Genomic DNA, 24,116 nt, shown 5'->3' on the forward strand with positions numbered 1-24,116 from the left:
TGAACATCCTATATAAATTTTTGTAAAGGTTTTCACAGATTTTGAAAGCTGTCAGTGTTATTTGTCCAAATCCCAAAAATATTCGACCTGTTTCACTTAAAATTAGAAATATAATTTTTTTAGTAGAGGGCTGCACGTGTCCAAAAATTTCGAAAATGTGAAATAATTAAAAAATGGTGGACTTTAGGCCTACTATGCCTTATATAAAGTTATATTGAAATTTCGCGTGAAAACCATAGCATTTCGTTTAAAATAACGAAGTTTGGTTCCACTTCGACGAGCATTTAGGAAAACCCATACAAGCAAATTTTATCTCCCTGTACACACACCCCTGTTTTCAGTTTAAAGCATTTCAACAGAAAAGTTTGTTGAATACGGATATATGACAACAATACGAATTTGTTTTTACAACGTCAAATTACAAAATAAAAAGCAAGATTCAGATTTAATGAGCACGTTTTACCGAGTTTAATTCTGTTATTTTATCTTTTTTAACTTGTCAATTAGGCTAAATAATGAAAAATTTTATGTGATGTATTCGCCTACTTATATTTGCAACATGAGTATACTGTTGAATGGCAGTAATGGCTCAATTTACTCGTGTATCATTTTAAACCGGTCATAGTTCACGCCAAATAAAATGAAGATTTTCATTGTTCGCTATAAAATACGATTCCATAATTTACGTCGACGTTCATGTTCATTTTATACGTAGTTGTCAAATAGTAATATCAAATTTTTAACGACTAAGCTATCCAATCCTACAAATTTGAGGAAGCAGAATAATAAAAAAAAAATAATATGGAAGACAATTATCGTTCATAACATTTTATAGAAGTGTTTAAATGACTATACATAATACACTGAAGGTTTGCGTATATCTTTGATATTGATATTCGTGTGCCGATGATAGTCGGACGGAGCCAAATCTGGTAAATAAATTTAGTAATTCAAACCTTTAATCACGAATTTTGTGCATGGCAACATAAGATTTGTGTGCAGGGGCGTAGTCCTGCAAAAACTAAACACCTTTGGATAAAAAAGTGTTTTGTTTTTGCAGGACAACGCCCCTCCACACAAATCTCATGTTTTGGGGTTTGAATTACTAGAACAACCCCCTTATTCACCAGATTTGTGCTCCGTTCGACTATCATCTCTTTCCTCAACTGAAAAAAAGTTTGAAAGATCGTAAATTTTCTTCCAACGAGAAGGTAATAAAAGCTGTGGAGGTCTGGTTTGCAGAGCAAGAAGAAACATTTTTTTTGAAAGGTCTAGAGACGTTGCAAGTTCGCAGTAATAAATGTATCCAATTAAGAGCTGGAACGGTCGACATTTGCATCGGTAAAGCCGCGTCCACACTATGTTGACTGTGTCGATCGACATTTGTCGAGTCGAATGTAACCCGAATGAAGTGCATTTTTATTTTCAGTCGAATGGAAATAATTGCCAAGTTTGGACCTGTTGAGCGTGATAATAAAGTTTTAAATCATTAGTTTTGTTAAAACCTGTGTGCGCAACGGGAGAAGTGGTTCTATAATTGTGTGTTACCAAAGTTAATTGTTTTATCAAAATGAATTTCACAGAAGAACAAACATTAAATTTTATTGATATGTACAGAGACCCCGCCCTCAATTCTGGGACTCTACAAATGAAGAGTACAAAAACAAAAACAAAAGGCACAGTCGACTGATGAAATACGTCCACACAGCAGTTTATGTGTGAACGAGACGAATGTCGCCTATGTCGTTCGACATTGTCGATCGACCTTGTCGATCGGCATAGTGTGGACGCGGCTTAAGAGTGGTAACTGGAGTTACGTTAATCGACTTATTCACTCCTCCCTTCGAACTGCTCCGCCTTTTCAAATACCCGTGTTTCGGACAAATAATTCTTTTTATACGCCTACTGCAGTTTGCCAATTTTTTGGTAGGTTTTTGTTATATTTAATTTAATGGAATTGCATCAGGACACGTTTCTTGTAATTTGAGTCGCCCATTTCCCGAAACAATACAAACTTCAAGACAGAAAAACTGAAAAAAGAGTGACGCAATGGTGCCAGTTTTCGAGTTATGGCTAAATTATTAAAACTTCACTACTATATCCAGGATTCAAGAATTATTTTGGAAAATATATTTTGATTGACGGTGTTTTGTTATATAAATTGATATCGATTGTAGTAGGGCGTTTTGTGGAAGAATATTGAAAAAATCCTACAATTATAAAAAGCAAATTTCATTGAAAAAATTGCTAATATTTCTTTTTTGATGACATTAATTTTCGTAGTGGGATATTCTCTTCGTTGCTAGAAAATTCACATAGATGTGATTTTGAAAGTGAACTAAAATTACCTAATCAATCTGGTCTCAATAGTATCATAATGATGATTGTAATCGTAACCTAATTAATATTCCAATTCTCCAAATTTCTTAAATTGTAGTAGAAATTGTGGGAGCGTAACACATTTCAATTCTAATTAATGAAGCTTCTGTTTGTATATCTAAAACTACAATATTAAACGCCTTTGTGTCCTGGAAATTCGATGGAACTATATATTTTTCAAAATCAATAGCGTAATTTATAGTACATATAATAGAATATAAATCTTCATGGTTTTGTACATATTAATTCAGAAATGGTGAGTTGATGCCATTTTGGATAAATATGATTAAATGTAGTTGGATCTACGAAGCATGAAAACAGGAAATTATTTTAAGCTCTATTTGTTTCTGCATTAATTATCATTTAATCGTTCAATATATTTTGTAATTGAAATCGTTTTCCCTTTCTTTTATAACGTTAAACCTTGATTTTGTTCCGTTTATCGGTCGAAGTAAATTCCATGTATGGACATAATCGTGAAATAGGGTCAACCTAAGGTGATCCTAGTGTGGACCTCGTTAGGATAACCTTTCAATAAGGTGATCCCGAGAGGTCCATGCATGGACATGATAAGGGAAACCGTATAGAAAATGATAATGTCATTATAATGTTTTGAGGAAATGAAGAAAAAAATTTAGTCAGAACGGAAATGTGTAAAGGAAAGACCACCGCGGTTAGCAACAAAATAAATTATTTTCTATCCGTTTTTTCTTTATCTTCAATCAAAAATCAAGTATACAGTCAACCCCTTCGTGTTTTATTTTAATAATACTTTAACACGATAGATTTAAGTCGTCGCCTTCTTTGATTATGGATGAGAAAAATATGATCCACTCGTACGTTACCTCAAGAACTTAGTCAATATATCGCACTTATTTTAATGTTCGAATTTACTTAGGAAAATATAATTTTACTTGGGGCCTTTGACCTATTTACTCAGGTTGCTCATTTTCCAAATTTGCAAATCGGCGGTGGCAATTGCAAAAGTTGCAAGTCTCCGTATTATCGAATAGTGATTGTAAAAAATGAAAAGCAGCGACCGGAAAAATCTTTTGTGTGGCTATAGCTGTTTCCGTTTTGATCGCAAAACTTTATTTTGTGGAAGTATTTTATCCAGAACGTTCAAATTCGTTCTAGTCCGTTTAAAAATAAAAAAATTCTATACGTTCTTTTGATATAGAATTAGATATCAGCATCAACTCAATCTCACGGTGGTTGATACAGAAAATTCCGCTTTGGGGAACTTTTGAGTAGAATGTTCATGGAAGAAAAGCTTGTGAGGCATATAACGCTATCCCAATGGACAGGTATGATGCACAATAATTGTATTTGTTCAATTGTTGAACTTCATACTTTAATTGGATTATTGGTGCAGTATTAATCATTATAAAAAAACCCACCCCTTATTATTGCTCTAAATCGTGTGATAGTGAACAAGTTTTTGTAAAATATTCTTCAAAATAAAAGAAAGCGATATATAGTTTTTTTTTAATTTTTTGTTGAAGGAACCTGTTAAAGAAATCCCAATAGTATGAACCGAACAAAACGAGGCAATTATACGCAACCTAGAAGCATCATAAATGAATTTTTGCCGATAAACATTCGTGTCTACTATCATTTTATGTTATTTTTTGAATGCCGCAATTCTCGATTAATTAATTCCCTGATGACGAATAGATGGTAACTCGATAATTTTGGTGTTTTATTTCCACAAACCCGCAACATCATTTTGATTTTTATTCAATTCTACCCATTGTATCCCATATAAATTATATTCTATTAGTAAATTTTATCAAGAATATTAAAATTGAAATCTAAATAGTATCATTGGAAAATTCTGTGGTCGATGGACTTGTTTCCAAGCGATTTTCTTTCACACATAAACACACACCATTTCTTGATGGATCGGTTGATTAATTTTCCAATTAATTGGAAAGATACAATAAGAAAAGAATTTTTATTGAGGATATGGCTATAATTAACGATAACGGCCAAACTGATGTGCTTCAAGTTTGTACTAGAGTGAAAAAAAGTCCTCCGCGAACTGGTGAGTGATGGCTGTCAGGTCCAACTCATTTACGTGACCGGTAACTCGGGCAACTTAAAGTAACGATGAGGTTGATTCGATCAGCAGCAGCAAAAAGTTGGTAGGTGTCATGCCCAGTGACGTTTAAAGGTACCAGCTAAGGGTGCCTGACGAGGAGGAGCAATCGATCATGACCGCCCACTGTCAAAATTATGAATAAGTAAAATATTTTCAACCGCGGAACCGTTACCAATTCTGCGCAAATTCTTTTCCCGTTTTTCAGATATCTCTCACATTATTTTATCATTCAAAGGTTCTCTTGAAACATTGTGTCGATGGCGATCAAACAATTTATGCCAATGTTGAAACGAGTAACATTATTTTAGTGCCACAGGGACGGAAACAACGAGCTGACTATCGCGAAGGAACGAAAAAGACCAATTCCTGAAAATATAGCCTGTCATTAATATTAACGGTTCAAGAAGATAAATTTTGTTTGTGCAAGAATCTGCCGGAAATCTCAAATGTGGCAATGGCTAACCCAGAAACGGATTCTGGTGTACACTATTTTCAAGTTAAATTTATTTTTGTTGAATTTCACAAATAGAAATGTTCTCAATATATGAATTGCAAACATCGGATAAATGCCATTTTTGCTCAAAAATAAAATACCTTCATTATATGAAAAATTAGTATGAAGCCAAAATTTTTAAAATTAAGAATAACTCTACCATTGCTTGGCGAAAGTACAATTTCCGTGGCGGTGCGATTCGACATCATTTAAATCAAAAATGAGGAATGAAATTTTTCGATATCTCGCTTCGTTTTCGAGATATCTATACTTACAGTTTGATAATCAAACGTTAGTTCAAAATTCGCTTTATTTGAACAGATGGCGTTCAATACTTCGTTTCAAATGAATATTTCAACACTACAAATTCAATATGAATGTTGTAATTCAATAAACAAAAGATTTTTTATTTAATTTTTATATTATTTACCCTGATAATCCAAAATTATATTGAAAAAACATATTTTTATAGCAAAATGATAACTTTCATCACTCTGTGATGAATATAACTTAACAAACGATAAATACATAAATAATTTGATGTTTTTCATAAACAATTGTAAATTGTTTTTCATTATTTATAAAATAATTAATGACAGTTCGAAGATTTACTTAGTAATTTAATGTAAAAATATCCTCTTTCGAGCCAAAAGTACGTTCTGAATGCTTTCAAAAGTTATTTATTTAAGTTAGGTTAGATTAGTTGGTATTTTTTTGTACAACTCATTTGTATAATAAATAGGTAAAAAAAATGTGTTTATATATCTTAGAAACTAGACCTTTTACAAACGGACTGGACAGTTCATTAAGACACAAGCTTTTTACACATATAAACTAATATCCTCAGTCCTTTTCTAAACGTACTAGTCCTTTGGACTATTTTTCAGTCTGTAACATATACAAATATTAAATAAAAATAAAATTTTCCAATTTGAAATATCGATATCTCGAAAATGAAGCGAGATATCGAAAAATTTAATCCTCATTTTCGACTTATTTTGGGTCGATTTACAAAATGGCATAGTCAAATCCAGTCACCACGGAAATCGTACTCGTGCCCATTGCTTATTTACATTAGGAAAATATTTTTCCGATATTTTGAAACTGTAAGAAAAACGTTTCATAACTTTATGACTTGTGGAGATTTATATTATAAATTTTGCAAAAAAGTTGGGGATCGTTAGTCATTAAATGAAATTGTGTGGCAATAATGAAAATTAAATAGTTGAACTTTTTTAGTTCGGAGAAACTTGTCTGTGGATGGTTATTTGCGCGTTTTAAACAATGAAATAAATGATTTCTTTGAAAACTTTTCCTCTACATGAAGGTCAGCAGATACGAATTCAGTTACGATTCAGATACGATCTTATGAGGTTTTATACCCAAATTTTCCACGTAATGGGGTAACAGTAGGAGTAACATCAGTAACATTGGCGGATGTTAGTGGTTTAATGTCCAATAGTGTAAACTGGGTTCGAAATTTAGTCACAAGTTTCCGAATAGTTTCCTCAGTAGGCCGATCAAACTGCCCATAAATTGGATATGCGTGATTCACTCTCTTAACCAAGCATGAATTTTGATAGTAAAATTCAAGCGTTGTTGTTGACAATGACACAAGACACGATTCACGAGTGATTTCTCAAAAACAGTGGTGCCAAAAAGATACCAGCAAAAAAATCACTCACGCTATAAGAAATTGTTCCATTATAAGTGCAAGAACTAATTCGATTTAAAAATAGAAATAAATCATCGAAAATATCTGTATGTGATAAATTTTAGCAGAATAATATAACTCTTCCATAGATGAATAGGACGTGGAACTTAACCAAACTTACTTGGACTTTTATCTCCGAGGACGAATTAAGGAGTTTCCTTAATGCGTCCGCCCCCATTAACTACTATTTTTTAAGTATTTTCCTCATACTCAACTTTTGTATTTTGTTTGATGATAATTTATTTGATGTAGAAATTCAACGTTGATATAAATTTTTATTAATTGCTTTCTTGTCTCCACTGTTTTCTCTTGGTTGATTTCTATTTGGTATTCATTGTTCGTATACCATTCATTACGTTTATGTCTTTTTTTTTTGTAAACCTGTTTTATATTTAGCGTAAATTGAAATCAACAGGAAACTGGATATCGTCCTTTCCGCTTCTTTACTTCAAGAATAAAGTGTTATGATAAAATCTCTCTTTTAAGAACGATGTATTATCAGGAGACGGTCCTGAGGAAAGGACGTAGTACGCGTTATACGTAACGATTTGGAGCGGAAACGTTCCATGAGATATAAGAATATAGACGAGTTACAAAAGTAACAAACTTTTAAGTAGTGACATTTCTCTAAACTTTGGAAAGAAAAAATATATTGAAAAAGGTAAGTTTGGGTAAGAAAGATTCTAGAAACAAAGTTAAATATTCGATTCTTTATACAGGATGTTTCTATATTCGACCGACATACCGTTTACAACTATATTTATAACTAAGTAGAACATGGATACTATTGAAAAAATAACAAGCATAAAATCTTGGGTAACATTATAATTGTTGTCGATTCTTCAAACCCATATTTTCTAACCAAAAAACCAGGTAAATTCCTGAATTTATTCTATTTCCTTCACAAATTTACCATGAAAATTAAAAATGTTCTCTGCTTTTCAGTTTTAATTGTCCTGTCTCTCTCCGGTTACAAAGGATAAAGAATCAAGAACGATAAAATATTCTTTTGTTAAAAGTCGTTTCTATCCTCTAATCCGAAAAGAGATTTTCTTTTTGTCAACCAGTTGCAATTATTCATCATTAATTTAGATAAGAGGTTTTAGTACATTCAAAAAGGTAAATGTAACTAATCCGAAAGGAACTTTGAGCTTTGCCATTAACCAAATGGAATAAATTCAATAATAAATGAATGGAGTTGCCCCCAATATATTCAAACAATTATCATATCAAATTGTAAACTACTATGTATGTAAGGTTCTAATTTAGTAGTGTAAGGTATTATTTAGAATGAAACAGTCGGTAGCTTACATGAAAAATTTATATCATCAAAAAACGGTAATGATTTAAAGGTCAAAATTATAGAAAAAACAATAGAAACCAATTTTGGATTTCAAAAACGCAAGGAAGCATTTTTCACGCAGTAAACGTTTAGACAAACCAAGAAATATATTTTTAAAATTGTTAAATTTGAAATGCCCAATACCAAGCCTCAAAAGTATATATTTGTCCTAAAAAAAATTTATTTTCCTTTAGAAATTATTGCGGCTAACGTGAGATTTTTCAATCGAATATTATCTATTCAAATTGGAAAAGATTTTGAGGTCTACTTCAAAATTCAAATCAAAATTGTGTCGCGAAATTGCGGATTCACTCACAAACAAAAAACGAAGTTGAGTGAAAGAAAAATAAGAATAAAGAAATAAATTCCAAAATGTTACAATACGATTTTGAATCGGAACAGCGGAAACATCGAATCTGTAAGTGTTAACTGCACAAAGGGATAAGATTGTTGTTTGGAAGAAATACAAGCTTTCGTAAATGAATAATCGGTCTATTTACCATTTCACGTTCCACGTATTTTAATAAAACGTATCGATCAAATTGTATAATTGCGATATAATTTGTTTTTCAACCGCGAATAAATTTGTTGTCGATTCAACATGAAAACTGTTTTTTTTTGTTCCAAATTTTTTGTAGTATTGAATGAAAACACGAAATCCGTTTTTCTCGTCTCCTTTATTGTTTTGACGCGAATAATATTATACGTTTTTAGAGTAACATGATATATGAATTGGTTGTGTTGCTGACACGTTTAAACATATTGGTTCGCCGATTAATGGAGAGAGAAAATTAATAGTCTTGTGAAGGGGCGTCTTCGGAGAATAAAGGCCAAGGCTATTTCTCGAAATTAGTCCCAATTGTTTAAAGTAATTTGATTACATGGCAGCGTAACCAAATTGTAGTTAAGGAATCTAGAATATTCTTTTAAAAAAAGTTGATAGATGCTTCATAAAAATTTAGTTGAATTAACAAGTAAAGTCAGATATAATATTCACAACGATATTAACAGTCTTGCCCCCATTAGGCCTTGAATGCTTCCTGATTTTTGAAAAGAATACTTCTCTCTGATTCTGAGCGTTTTGTTTCCCTCTACAACCTTTGGATTCGGAGGAATCGTTCTATTTTGATATCTTGAAGTCCTGATTTGATGCCATCGTAGTTTTTCTTTGGGGAAGATGTTGAGCGTTTTCTTTATTTTGAAATAATTCGTAACCGACGCCTAAGGGGAAGAATTGATTTCAAATAAGTCTCAAAATAGTTCAGAATAAATACACTATGGGTTAGATGTTATTACTGTTACGTATGTGCGAATAAATATTCCACCATTTATCGATGTTACCGATGGATCAATGTATTTTGTACAAGATTTATACGCGAGTATGTCATTTACGAGTCTAAATCCACTAACGGATTAGCATATTTTAATGTTACTAGTACGTAACAACGACATTAACATACTGCTCATAACTCATAACCAACATGAATTCTATCGGTTCTGATTATACCATTCCGACACCACAATATCAGTTTTTATAATTTTGTTGTTTTGTTTCATTTAACCGCTATGGAATTTTTTATTATTCGATGATCTTCTTTATAATAGTTTTTATCTAGTTTTATTGAACTTACCTTATTAGTTTTTATGTTTGAATGGAACTTCACTCAAATCCATCATATTTTGTTCTCTAAACACGGAATCCGACAAAAAATTAATCACGACACTTAGATTTCCAATATACTAGTTTATTTAATAAACAAACAATATTATTGAAGTATCAATTATCGTAACGAAATAAAAAAAATATCACGGTCCAAGTTTTACATTGAAAATACTAAATTATAGTAAAAAATGAAGTCAGTTACCTCATTATATGGTGGGAAAATTTGAGTTATTTTGTGGATTTTTCTTTTTCGTCGTTTCTATTGGAGTTTTTGGGCGAATTAACCAACAAAAATCAGCAATCATTGTCGCTGAATATTTCCCACTGTGGCGTTTTTCAATCTTCGTTATATCCTGATGAAATCTTTCACCTTGTTCATCTTATACGGCTCCAAGATTTTTAGGAAAGTAATCAAAATGCAAGTCCAAAAAATGAGTCGTGACATATTGCATCCTAAAGCTTTGTAAGCAGAAAGAAGCCACTCACAAAGAAAACATCAGAACTTTGTAAAGTCTCTATTCACTAGAATCTTTTGGAAAACTAAGTTCATGAAGAAACCCTGCAGCATCATTACAATGTACCAAATCATCTTCTTTGGAAAAGTAACCCGTAAAATCGGCGTGGCTTGGTGAGATTCATTTAATTCATAAATTTCTTTAAATAAATAGAAAGATGGCGTTGTTTAGACCATGGGTCCAATACCTTGATTCCGATAAAATACTTGCGTATATGACGGCCTGACAACAAACTGATTTTTCTTGGTTGAAATTGACAAATAAAATTTTCCTCCCGATATTTCAATGCTATATGTTCAAGCATCTCTAGTAAATTGAAGATTTTACTTATGTAAAGCATATTTACGAAATAACTGCCAGAGTTTCTTTTATGTATGAATGTATTTTTTCTTTTCATTGTCTGAAATGCGAATGAATAAAGCCCCGCTTTTAAATTATCAAATAGATGTACCTTGGCGTTACAAAATATTACTGCGAAACGTTCCCGAATTTTAACCAGCACAAGTAAACATTCTGCAAGCAACCTACGCACGACTGTTATATTTTCCTGACATTTACATGCAACCCAGCTATATTGTCTATAAATACGTACATAGGCGTCCCTTTATATTACATAGAAAAAATTGATAAGGATAATCTCAAACTCATACTTGTTAAATACGTTCGAAACGGAAATGTGTCGTTTAGAGTCGGTGTTGATATGATTTTTTAGGTGTTTACAACAATTTCCCTACGGTAATTAACGCTATGTTTTTGATATCAAGAAAATATTCCTGTCAAATAATGGGGCGCAACATTAGCATTAGGGTAAATCATACTCCAACTCATCTACAATTACTACGTCCTACCTTTTGTATATATACCAGCGCCATTTCGAATTGTTATTTATCGTATTCAGCTGGAAACTTTTTCGACTTTTCTCCCATATGAAATACTGTTCTTTCTCTCTACCCTCCATATATTAGACATAGTTATGTTGATCTTCAATTCCTTAAGAAATATTTACTTTTAAAGTGGTCTAATTGACGACCTCAAGCAAGGGTTCGCTGCTGGGTGTAGCGGAGTCACAGACACATGTGTTTTAAGTTCACCTAGGCAACCGGAAAAAACAGTCCCGTTCGTGTTGTTTCCCAAGAAAATTTTAGAGATGCAGTTGAAAAGTAAAGACTCTATCGAGTAAAATGCACTTTCTTTCGTCATGAAATGTTGAGTTTTCGAGTTTCTTCTTCGGCCGGGTACGTAATTTCCCTCAGACTCTACGTGTCGTGAAAACTTTTTAGTAAGATACGACCCCGAAGCGAAGTTTGAGCGCATTTTACAAAAAAATGACAGCTCTTAGGGAAAAATTACAGGGAATCTTTTTTGTAGAAAATTTCTTAAACTACATTTGTGATCCCTTCAAAAAAGTGAATTTTTAACCCTCTTTTAGTTACATATTGACCGATTAACCAATAATAAATAATTTTTGAACGTGCTTATGTTATTATATTTACAAAAGACTTGACAGTTATATCCACATAAAAGTATACAGTCATTTTAACTTGGACTTTTCTCTCATATACAAAAAAGTGAATTTTACGGTAATTTCTATTTATTTTCTTCTCCTCAAATGCAATTGAACAATTTTTAACAATAAATTCTAATAAATTTATGGCCAACCCAATTTGAAGCCTCATTTTATCGGTCTATGATGGAAAAATTATATAGTTTGAAGTGGATTCTGATTGAGCCGAAGGCTCAGCTATTTAACCATTGTGCCCGGGTCCTACGAACCACAATTCATGGTTTTTATAGAGATATATCATTCGAAATAGAAATTTTTCTAAGCAATCACCGTGGTTATATCAATAATGAAAATAATTTGAAAAATTTTTGAATAGAATATTCACTAATAATGCACGTTATTAGTTTTTTTTCCTTTATTATGGAATTGGAAAAACTGTTTCATTCAATATCTTCTTAAATTGAAAAATTTCAATTTTCACTTGGAATAAAAAAAGAAAATTACGTTTCAGTAACGGTATCCTCGAGATAGATGATTTTTATAAATGATTACTTGAAAATAAAATCAAAAGTTTTTCAGCATCCCTGTGCGCACAAAATATTTCAATTTAAAGACTACATATTTCTTCTAAATGTGTACGTTGCTTATCCACTCATATCTTGGTTAGGGTCGTTCTAATTCCTTACTGCCCTCGGGGGTGTAATACCAGTAAAAAATATATAACATTTTTCTACCGTTAATCTCTTTCTGAATGAGAAATGACCTTAAACTTCCGTTGAACGTTTAACGATGTAATTCCGTTAAGCAAAACAAGTTGAACACAAACAAATTATTCTCTAATCCTCCTTTCGAGACCTTCAACAGAGATTTTTTTATCAATCTATTTTCACAAATAGGTCATTGATTTCAATTTTATTTTTCTCGTTCCATTTTTCCTTTTATACATTTTCAAAATAAATAATCTGGCATGTATTCTTCACAGATTTTCCTCTAACAACTGTCGTACTCAAACGGTTTGTTGGAGTCAAACAAACCGTTTGAGTACGACAATCATAAATAGAGGTTAATAGTAGAAAGATATTTTTAAAGAAATTGCGATGATAAGAAAATTATGTAGCTGTAATTTTCTTACAAAAAAACTTTGACTCATCACACCTTAAAATCTTTCTCCCACTCTTCATGTGTCCAATTTTTATGTTGTTTCGCCCACTGCAACCTTTTAATTAGGTTAATTCAGTGCTACACTTCTAAAAAGATCAAGTTCTCCCAATCTCCTTTTCACTGTAGAAGTACTCAACGGCAGATTGATCTGAGGTGCTATCTAAGGGTCCGTGAGTCGTCGATCATGTTCACTGATCAATATAATACGTTTAACTTCGGCAGTTGAGGTTTTTTGAGTCCGCTCTGAACGGTTTGTATTGACAAAGCTCCTGGTGGACGTAGATAACTACGAGGATTTATTGATATCTAGTTGACCTAAACCAGTTTCATGTATAAACATAAATAATTCATAAAGAAAATCCCCCATACTTGGTTTGCTACGTGAAAGATTAACTTGAATAGAAATATTGGCTCATAGCTATTAAAGGAGACTCATCCATTAAATATAATTTTCTCGTATTGTACAACTCCATACATTCTCTTTTATATATAAAACTGAAAACTCATCATAAACATTCATGAAACAAATTTCAGCGTTGGTTGAAAAACCGGATTTTCAGCCAGTGGTATATAATTTCCACCTAAGTATGCAAATTTCCCACGTAGAGTGCTTAATATTTACTCAACCAAGCGTATGTGAAATTCTCATCTGACTTAACATTTCAGAGTTTATTTAGTTTAGTTTATAAACTATCCAGTTAAGTATTTAGTTTCGTTGTATAGTGAAAAAATAACTTTTTACGCCAGATTCACTTGAAAATTTAATAATATTTTGAAATCATATCATATTTTTATTTGAGGATTCTATGTGAGTAAGCGATTTTGGAAACAGCTCAACTTGTTTCGAAAAGAATTATTTTGAAACTAATCGTTGTGTGAAACTTTCTCTTATATGTGTCGAATTAAATACGAGGGTTATCCATAACATAACGCTGGAACTCTGTTAGGCGGGATTTGGAGCGAGACAGGCGTGTAGCTTGACTCCTTTCCACCCAGTTCCCGCCCCGGCGAGCTGTCTACAATGTTCATTTTTGTTTTGGTGGCCGTGAAAGTTCGAGCTTCCATTTAATTCTCAGGCCAGCTATCAACTACGCTTTATGATTCGTTTTCTGTGTCCAAAAAAACGTTCCTCCCGTGGTCATTCCTTCTTAACTGTATGGCAAAAGTGTAAGAGTGTGCAATATGTCAGAAAGAAAAAATATGTGCGAAAGTCAGAATCGACGCGGTTTACTCGGCGACCTTTAGAACGGTCCAGAAGTTAGACAAGGTTGCATTCTTGATTAACGCTTATAGTGAATAAGTCATGAGAGAGGCTCTAGGCGGATCAAAAATCTGCGCTACGCCGACGAAACACGGATCACAGCGTCAATAATAGAAATTATGATCAGACAGTCTGTTATCAGTGAAAAATATGGCTTGAAAATAAACAAATCCAAAACGAAAATAATGATAGTTGATAGATAAAACAACAATTCTCCATAAATATCAGTAATTGCGGCTACGATGTGGTAAACAATTTTAAGTATCTCGGTTCCTTAATTACCAACACTGGGAAATGCGCCGTCGTCTGACTATGGCAAGATCAGCGACTACCAAGTTAAATGAAATATGGAAAGCCAAATTTATCACGAAAACAACGGAACTCCGTCTATTTGATGCTCTTATCTTGAATTAAATGATAGGATAGTTATTATTCAAATTAATGGTCTCAATAATTCATAATAAACTGATCATCAACGTTGATTGTTGTTATTAATCGTAGTTTCCATAAGTCTGGAACAGATGGCTGTAAAATTTTGTCCTTTGCACCTCATAGATGGCGCCACACTTTAATGTGATATATTTTCTTAGACTACACACTATACATGTGTTATTTTGTCTATATCACTTAACGTCGCTTCTTTCAAATCAATCTTCAATTTTGTCTTCGTTGCCTACATTACTTCGAATATTTTTTCTTTACTTCTAACTCACAGTTATTCAGAGAACAGCGAAATGCATTCACATAAAAAATTCAATTATTATTTTTTTTTTTGTAAAATGATACCCAAAAAATCCAACCTTAATGCCCGTAGCAAGAAGACTCGATGTGCACGTGTTGAAAGAGCTCTTGAATCAGTCGAACTGAGAGCAGAAAGAAATGCAGCTCAAAGAAATCGTGCACGAGAACAGCGTGATAATCGTCGACAAGAAAATGCATTGAGAACCAGGGTGGCACGTCAACAACACAAAGATTTCATATAGAGAACAAAACCGAGAAAATCACCGAACCAACCGCGCAGTGACACGTGGATCATTTGATCGTCTTGCATTTACTTATGAACCAGACATCAATTACTCAGCTGATTCTGAGTTACTATCGGTGTGTTAAAATTTAGCAATGAAACACCCGGTATGTGTTGCGCATCATGAAAAGTTGTATTGTCACCACTCCCTACTCCGTCTGAACCTTTGAAATCCCTTCTTTCTGGCATTTCAAATGAATCAAAATTATTTTTACGTAAGAGACGAAAGTTTAATACTTGCTTCCAAACGACGTCGTTTGGAGTATCCAAAGTTTGTGATTTGTCATCTGATGGTCGTAATTTTGAGACAACATTAAAATTCAACGCCAGGTATATCATAAAATTGGATCATTGATGCCAATGCCAAATGAAGATCCAAAATTTCTTTAGATCTATTTTATAAACAAGCAGAAGAGAGAGCAATTGTATTGACATTAGAATTATTCAAATCAAATCACTCAGCCACAGCAACGCGTGACCGGGTCTGCTATTTCTTTGATAAAAAAAATCATATTCAAACATTAACAAACGTATATCAAATTTATAAGTCTCATATTCCAATCTGTTATTAATTTATATAAATTAGACTCCACACTTTTTTAAGCGAATTCTAAATATTTTGGATCATTATTTCGATCATGAGTATCGTGTTTAACTAAAAGCTTTAATATATCATTCACATACTTGAAATAGATGCCCCTCATTAATTATCTTGTCATACTTTTCCTTTCATTCTATGATTTACCAGGGAATTTAAACGGAAAAGAACATCTGATATAATATTTTCCTCCCCGAAAAACTTAATTAGAAACGTTTTAGTGCGTGATATCGTTTTTTGTCGAATGTATTAGAACTTTGACTTAAATGAATTATGAACGCTTTTTATACAGAGTGTGTTTTATGTATGGAACGCCTCTCAGAAACGGCTTGTTCAATAAATTGGCAGATTTATTTGAACTTTATAGAATCCTTTTAATGATTTTGTTTAAATAATTTCGTGTCATATCCTACGATACCAATAATTTTTAATTTATTGGAACTACCTGAATATTTATCAAGTTGAACCTTTCATTTTGATCGATCCTCCGGCTGTCGCAGTTAATCTCTATCCAAAGATTGAAGTTACAAACTTCTGAAATTTGACTGTAACCTCGTAACAGCACGGAAAAGCACTAGAGTGTCACTCTAGAACTTTCTACCCTAAATGAAATCTAATTTTGTTTCTCTGGGTGTCCATAAGTAGTAGATCCGTATAAAGAGTTAATAACGTGTTGAATGTTTAATTTAATTGTTTTTCCTATTGATCTCAGTTTCATTTTACTATATATTTTCATTTTTTATAATAGGAGTAAAAATAATAAGTAGTGGGTGACATATGAAATTGTCCCGAAAATTTAACCCCAGAATTAGATACTCCCTGTGGAAAGCCACAGGAATAATTAAAAAAAAAACAGTTCATCAATTTAAATTCAACAGAATGAGCCGAGTATACGAGGTCTGGGTATTAGAAATAACGAGATCGCGCAATAGGTGCAACGTTTCAATTTCAAATTTATCGTTAAATTGAAAAAAACTCCGACTGAGTGCTATGAATTGTTGCAAAAGGCCTATGGGGAAAATTCTCTATCTCGTACGCGTGTTTTTGAGTGGTGTAAACGCTTTGGTGAGGACCGAGAGAGCAAATCAAAATTCGAGGCAATGTTGATAGTTTTTTTCGACATTAACGGTATCGTGATGACTGAATGAGTTCCATTGTCAACTAGACTTACTATTTGTCAGTTTTGGCAACGAGTTCGTAAAAAATGTTGTTTATCGAGGTAAACAAAGTGGCCCTCGTACATCTACAACTGTTCTATTGCAAACATCAAGTTCTACGCCCACATGTCATGTTGCGATGATATACGCTGACATCATAAACCGACCGACTTACTAAATTTCCATAGACTCATAAAGATGATTCTGGGATATCGCTATCTTGTTCTCTTGTGATAAATTAACATCCAAGTAAATTGTAAACGGATTCCCTAAACTTCGTGACGTATATTTATGCTCTGAATACTATATTAGTGACGTGCTTTCATAACAGAATTTTATACAACGATCTTTTACAGACATCCATCAATAAACAAATGAATTATAAACTTTTGGTCCACAATGGATTTTACAAGGTCAATTAGGTCTAAAATAGTTTTGTTAAGGTCCTGTTCATCAAAAACGAGATTTGTAAGGTCAATTAGGTTTATTTTGGGTTTCAAAAGATTCAATTTGAACTAACTAATGGATTTTCAAAAGAATTTCGTTTATAATGGATGTTTTCGACTTCAATTTTGTCTATAAGGGATTTTGCAAGAGCAATTCGATCTAAGACGAGTTTTTTTAAGGTTAATTTGTCCTAAAATTGGTTTACAAGGTAAATTCGGTTTCTACAAGACCAATTTGAACTAAAATTTGGTTTTAAAAGGTTTTTTCAAGGTCAATTTGGTCCACAATGGATTTTATAAGGTCAATTAGGTTTAAAATGGGTTTTTACAAATAAAACTTCTTCTAAAATGAGTTTTCACAATATCATTTTTGTCTGAAAGGCGTTTGTAGGATCAAGTTGGTCTTAAATGGGATTATGTTGAAGTCAAATCGATTTAAAATGGGTTTCGAAAAGTCAATATGGGGTTTTAGAATGTCGATTATATCTAAAAATATTCCTATCCATCGAAATTGAGATTTTCAAGGTGAATTTTTAGTGTCCACAAGTAATGCCTATCAATCATTGAATTTATTTGAAGAGGATCCCGATTTTATAGTTGAAAGTGAAGACTTAGATGAAAATTCTTGATATTCAGACTCTGATGTGAATCCCGAAGAATGTTCATGAACCAACACTGAAGTGGCTCGCTATGGAAATAAATGAACGGAGATTCGACCAGGTTTGGTACATGGTACAACTCATTGGCCTACTGTTCAAGCTAAAAAAAAAAATTCACCATTGTCGGCTTTCAATCAAATAATGGATGACAACTGGCTAAATATAGTTCAAAAAATTACGAAAGAACACGAGAAATCAGAATATTAAAATTGGAGAAAAACTTCTGATATTTATTTTACTGGTTTACGCAAGGGGTGATTTAGGGCAAAACGATTTATCCGTGAAAGGTTGCTTGGATAAAACTTGGGAATCCAATACTTTTAAAATATTCCTCAAAGGACCCACAAAAGAAAAATATGCCAAATCCGACCGGAATATGAGGACAAATCTTCAAACATTTGTTTAAAGAGTAAAAAAAATTATTGTGATGCTAAAACTACATTGTCTATAAATTGCGAGAATAATTAATTTAACTTCTAAATTAACTTCTAATAAAACTTGCCGGTATAAAATTCAAATCGTTGTAGCTGAAAGTAAAAAATTTCGAGAATTATTAGTTCTAGTTTTTCCGTCACTCATGACTTTGATCTCGTTTCAATATTATACAAAAAAATATTTAATCCAATTACATTCTACTTATTATATGGTATGCAAACATTTCCTGATAATTTCAAACATTTTCATTTGTTGTTTAAACGTTAAATATACAATTTGTGCAAAGCTTAACTACATCACTAAAAAAAAAGTGGGTAAAAGCTTCATTTTACCTTCTCAATTGCCTGTTGGCCAGGATTACACCCATCAAAGCGAAATTTGCTGCCATTCCCAAAGTTCCTAGAGCGAAAATTAAAGCTGCTTCTGCCGTACCTCCTGGATGACACTGAAACACCTTGGTTGCGTTCAAACTAGAATTGGCAGCGCTGGATCCAAACCGTAGGTTGGCACCTATCATAGCCACTGCTGATCCTAAAAATAGAAACTTTTGTACATATTTATTAAAGATAATGATCTAGATATTGTAGAGTAACGAGTCCATTATAAGGATTTGTGAGAAAGTGGTTAGAGGTGACAACAGGTCCGCAGTGATTATAATTTTTATTTATATTATTTATATAATTTCCGTTTTTGCCGCTTTATTGCCGTTAAACTCCAAAATCCAAAATTTTATATCAAAATTAATTCGCGAGATTATTGAATATATTACTTTTTGTTACTAAATCTATTCTCATGTTAGTTTTATTAGAAAATTCCATCCTAATAAACCGAATAAACAGAGTATTTTAAATAAAGTCTGGTAATAACCTTATGTTGGTGAACGAATAGACTTTCTCATTCCCTTAATTATTTTCATCACTCATGTAATTCGGCTAATTAGTGCGCCCAGAATGTTAGTATTTAAACTTTTATTTTCCCAGCCCTTCGCTCCACAATAAATAATCCACAAAGTGCAATATAAATTCATCTGTTAATGCTTTCAAACATGAAGAAATATAATTCTGCTAAAACAGTAGAATTATCAAATTTCATTGGCCAACAAATAATGAATAATTTTATGAGTAACGTCCTTTGATAATTAATCATGATTAAAGTCTGATATGCGGACAACCATTTCTCTTGCAATTTGGACAAATTTTTCGGGTCAAATATACTCGTTCACATAAAAACCCAAACACTCCGTAAAATTATTTTACTTCGAGAATATGAAAATTACTTATCAAAGAGTTCATAATATGAAGATTGTTAAAATTTTAGTCCCTCATTTCCTAAAGCGTCTAGTTAAACCAATAATGAGGCGATCGATATTCCCCTTGGGTATCTCACATCGTCTCATGTCAAAAACCATCATTAAAACCGTCTATTAAAGTGCGGTGGAGCTCAATCGTACATACAAAATAGGGATCTTCGCTCGTTAAGTGATATCTTGAATAACTTATTGTTTAAAAAATCCAGGTATATATAGTCAGGTAGAAACTTCGAATCGTTTGTCCGTTTACTTGTAGCTGTATGTTATGGTAAGGCAAGCGACTAAATACCATATATTTTGATTTAGACCCAGTTATTGTCTCTTCCCACTCTTTCAATGGCGTTTACAAGGCATTGCAGTCCATTCAAGTCGTCACACAGTACAACTTTATCTAATTTATAAGTTAATTTTTACACCATATGATAAGTTGTGTCTAGCTTGCTTAAAAATCTTATCTGAATACGAATTAAATAGAAGTGGTGAGAGTATGCAACCTTGTCTGACTCCTCTTAAGATTTTGCGTTCTTCTGTCGATTTTCCGTTGATTCGAACGTCCGCTTTTTGGCGCCACACTGCTCGACTACATGATAAAAACGATTGAATTATCATTGGATCTTTGTCGCCAGATATTTCTGATCAGGAGCTTCGTTTATGAAATTATTAAGTTGTTTTGATGTCAATTTTTTGCCTCTTTACTCACATGTTTGTCTGATTGGCTTTCAAAAAATGCACGTAATTATAAATAATTCTCTATATTGAATCCATTATTTATAATAATTGTGCTTTGTTATAAATTATATCAAAAGTTTTTGGACAATAAATTCTGTATGTGACTTTTTCTGAATGTTTTAATAAACACTTTTGGTTAAACAAAAATTCCTTAGCTGAGATATTATAAATCAACTAAAATAAATTTCATATAGATAGTTGAAAAATGGAAAATATTACAATTATTCTCTTAAAATAAGTGAAATTTCTTATAGAAAATGTGAAGAGCTTCATTAGATACTTTAAGAAATTTTCTCGCGAACAAAAAGTCTCATTTCCATTAAAATTGCCTCTCGCCCTCATCTTGGCATGTCGTACGTTCCATTAAGCTGCATTCAAGTATTTCACTTAGAATAAATGAGGAAGATTTCTTTCTACATTTGTTTCGACATGTATAACAAGAAATATTTTGCATGATAAACAAATGATATACGGTGATGTAATTTTTTTTTCTTGAAGAAAAATTCGTTTTTAAAAATATATTTATTAAAGCAATTACAAGTTACAACAATTGTTAGAGATCTGAAAAGAACCGTCATTTGGCCTGCATTGCACCACGTTCTTTGGTTTTACGGCGTTATGAATATAGTGGTGATGATTTCTGAAATGATCTGACAGCCGGGTGTTTGTTTACAAATTTTACGAGAATGTCAAGTGAGGATTTAGAATTGTTAATATCGATGATAGGACAAGTGATAAGTAAACAAAATACTAATTTTCGCCAAGCAATCAGCGTTCAAAATCGTCTGGCTACAACACTCAGGTTCTTGGCTTTTCCTTAATCAAAATAAGTTGATCCCCAACAAGGCTTCTTTTTTTCTCTAGCCCCCATCCGGGACTTACAATTTGTTGCTAGTAACTTTTTCTCTCTTTTTTTTAATCTCGGTGACATTATTTACACCTAAATCTTTTGCAATGTCATCTAATGCTTCTTTTCTTTTAATTTCGTTTTTATAATCATTATTATGGTCCCACAATAAAGGTTTACCTTCGTAAACGTTAATTAACCTCATCAAATTCTTCTGGCTCCAAAACTCTTTGCTCATTTTGCTGAAACTAGATATCAATACATCCTCGTATGTTGCTAAATAAGAATTTCTGAGAATGTAGGAAATTTTTATTCATTGATCAATCTGGTAAACCCGACGACCTAATTCATACAATAAAGCTAAAGATAACGATCATTCCCCAATTCCTAAAGTACGTCATTTCATGCAATTTTTCTTGAAATCATTCGTAAGAAGTGGAAAATGTGCATTTAAATATCTATATGAATATCCGTAAGTACGTAGTTTTCTTGTTACAAAACACCGTACACACCGAGTGAAGTTTAAAAAAAATTGAGAGTGGCGCACTTGCCCACTTAGACAGACATTTCAATTCTACTGTTACCAATTATGTTATCTGAGTAGAATAGAACGAAAAGGGTAAGTTTCATGTTGATGTTCAAACGTTTACATTAGTGGCCTCTTCACGTTTTTGATCTTCAGGCGCTACACGTCAATATATACAGAGTAAGTTTTATGTATGGAACGCCATAATTATCTCGGCAACGGCTTGTACGATTTTTAAAAATTTGTTATTTCAAATAGATCACCCTATATATTTGATGTTTTGAAAAATACTTACGAAATACTGATTATTTTACCTAAATTTCATAATTTTGGAGTTATAGCTACATTTACAGTATCTGCACCAAATTTACAATAAATATTGTACATTTAAATGGCTACGATTGAATAAACTCGTTTAATTTGATTATTATTCAATAATTTATGTGCTAATACAAATCTCGTAACAAGGTCTAGTGTCAGTAAATTAGTAAAAAAGTTTAACGAAACTGGTGCAGTAGAAGATTTATCCAAATCAGGACGCAGAACAACTGCATCAACTGAAAACAAATCTTTAGATGTTTGTGTCCTGTTAGAAGTACATCAACATTTGCGAAGTAGAAAAATTACAAATTTTAGAAAACATAGAGTAGATGCTGTTGTCCACTTACTTCCAATATAACAAGCCATGCGATTTTTAAAACTTTGCGATACATTTTGCAACACTGACCACTCAATTGGTCTTATATCTGTGGTAATCCAATCTTTTAATTCCTGAATATGGATATATGGATTCAATATCGTACAGGTAACACTACTAAAGATAAACTCATTAAATTTGAACAGCAGGTACTTTTTACAACGTTATCTACTACTAACAATAGTTTTTAGATTTTCCTTTCGTAAGGTGAATAAATAGGAGAGGGAAATTCGTATGAAAGTTATTGAATTGAAGTTAGGATTTTACAATTTTGTGTTAATGTAATGTATTTGCACCCTAAACGGTGAACTTTCGTCCTCGCCTCTGGAAAATGATGTAATTGAGCTATTAACAGCTGTCTCATCTACCGAGCTCACAAGATTTGTTTCCGACCATGAAAAAGTGACTCGTCGACGTCGGGTAGAAAATTGAATCGAAAGAGGTCATAACAGCCACGGAAACTTCTTTTGTATATCTCGGTAAAACATAGGACTATATAGAAAAATAAATCGCCACTATTCCAAAATTTTCTTTTTTGCACAAAGTTCTCGATAGACCAGACCACTCTCGTATTTGTTAAATCTTTTTTATCATCGATATATTTCTCTCTCATCTTCTTGTATAAGAACCTTTTCTAACAATTTTGTTTTTGTTCTTGATTCTGTTTCAAGGATTTTTGAATTTTTATAATTGATTTTACTTTGTTAATAACTGCCGTTTTTTGATGTTATAGATTGTAGTCTATAAAATTAGTTTTTCAATCAATTAATCCCTTTAATTCCATATTATTAGCAGTAGGGAGATATGAAAGAGGATCATGAGAAGGAGTTATAAAATTTGATAATTATTTGGCAACATTCACAGAGTAATTATTGAGGTTATCAAGTGAAATTATAGATTGTCCTATCAACCAAACTAACAATCACTGATCTTTTTTGAGAGGTAACATGAATTGAAATTAAAATACCTCGAAGACCAAGTTGGATAAATTTTCTATATTGATGTCAATAATATTTCTACCGAAAACATATTTCTAAAAATAGATTACTCTCACGCATGGTACAAAATTAATCCTCTATCTTGAAAAATGAAGTAAACGCTAATACTCCTCGGCTTTTTTATAAGGCTATAATGAGAAACCAGATAAAAGCGGTAGATCGAATAGACAGAGGTATATATAAGCTTTTTATCTATGAATTGATTTTCGATTTACGCTTTTTTATCAATTTAATTCGATTTCGACAGAAGTGTAATTAATTTTGGTTCTTCTCCTAATTGATTTCGTTTTTCTATATCTGTTAAGAGTTTTTCAACAGTTTATGTATTTAAACGAACTATTGAATATTCATCATAAAAACTCAGCATCGTAATTTGTTTTAAATGCAAATTTCAGGGAAAATTAATGAATGGGGTAAGGCTGACTTAGTAGTTTGAGGATTCCAATGTTTGTAATATGATCAAATTTTATTTAATTCTCAATAATATTTCATTAATTATTAATAATACTTCCATAAAATTTGATGAGATTTATAATCTATTGTGTAAATAAAAAT

At 32.2% G+C, this 24,116-nt stretch overlaps 2 protein-coding genes across 7 annotated transcripts in view; one reads left to right on the top strand and one right to left on the bottom strand.

Annotated features, from left to right (window-relative positions):
- The window catches only part of LOC130443444 (midasin), a 107,057-nt gene that overhangs the window by 34,813 nt on the left and 48,128 nt on the right, over window positions 1–24,116 (top strand). The gene's annotated exons all lie outside the window — the stretch shown is intronic.
- Window positions 1–24,116, bottom strand: part of LOC130443445 (uncharacterized) — a 55,980-nt gene that overhangs the window by 14,227 nt on the left and 17,637 nt on the right. For all 6 annotated transcript variants that reach the window (XM_056778069.1, XM_056778073.1, XM_056778074.1 and 3 more), the window contains one exon: window positions 18,788–18,986. In XM_056778069.1, coding sequence (XP_056634047.1) covers window positions 18,788–18,986 — 199 coding nt within the window. The remainder of the gene's footprint in view (window positions 1–18,787; window positions 18,987–24,116) is intronic.

The sequence above is a fragment of the Diorhabda sublineata genome, chromosome 4, assembly GCF_026230105.1.
Source record: "Diorhabda sublineata isolate icDioSubl1.1 chromosome 4, icDioSubl1.1, whole genome shotgun sequence".
In the NCBI taxonomy this organism is placed as follows: Eukaryota; Metazoa; Arthropoda; class Insecta; order Coleoptera; family Chrysomelidae; genus Diorhabda; species Diorhabda sublineata.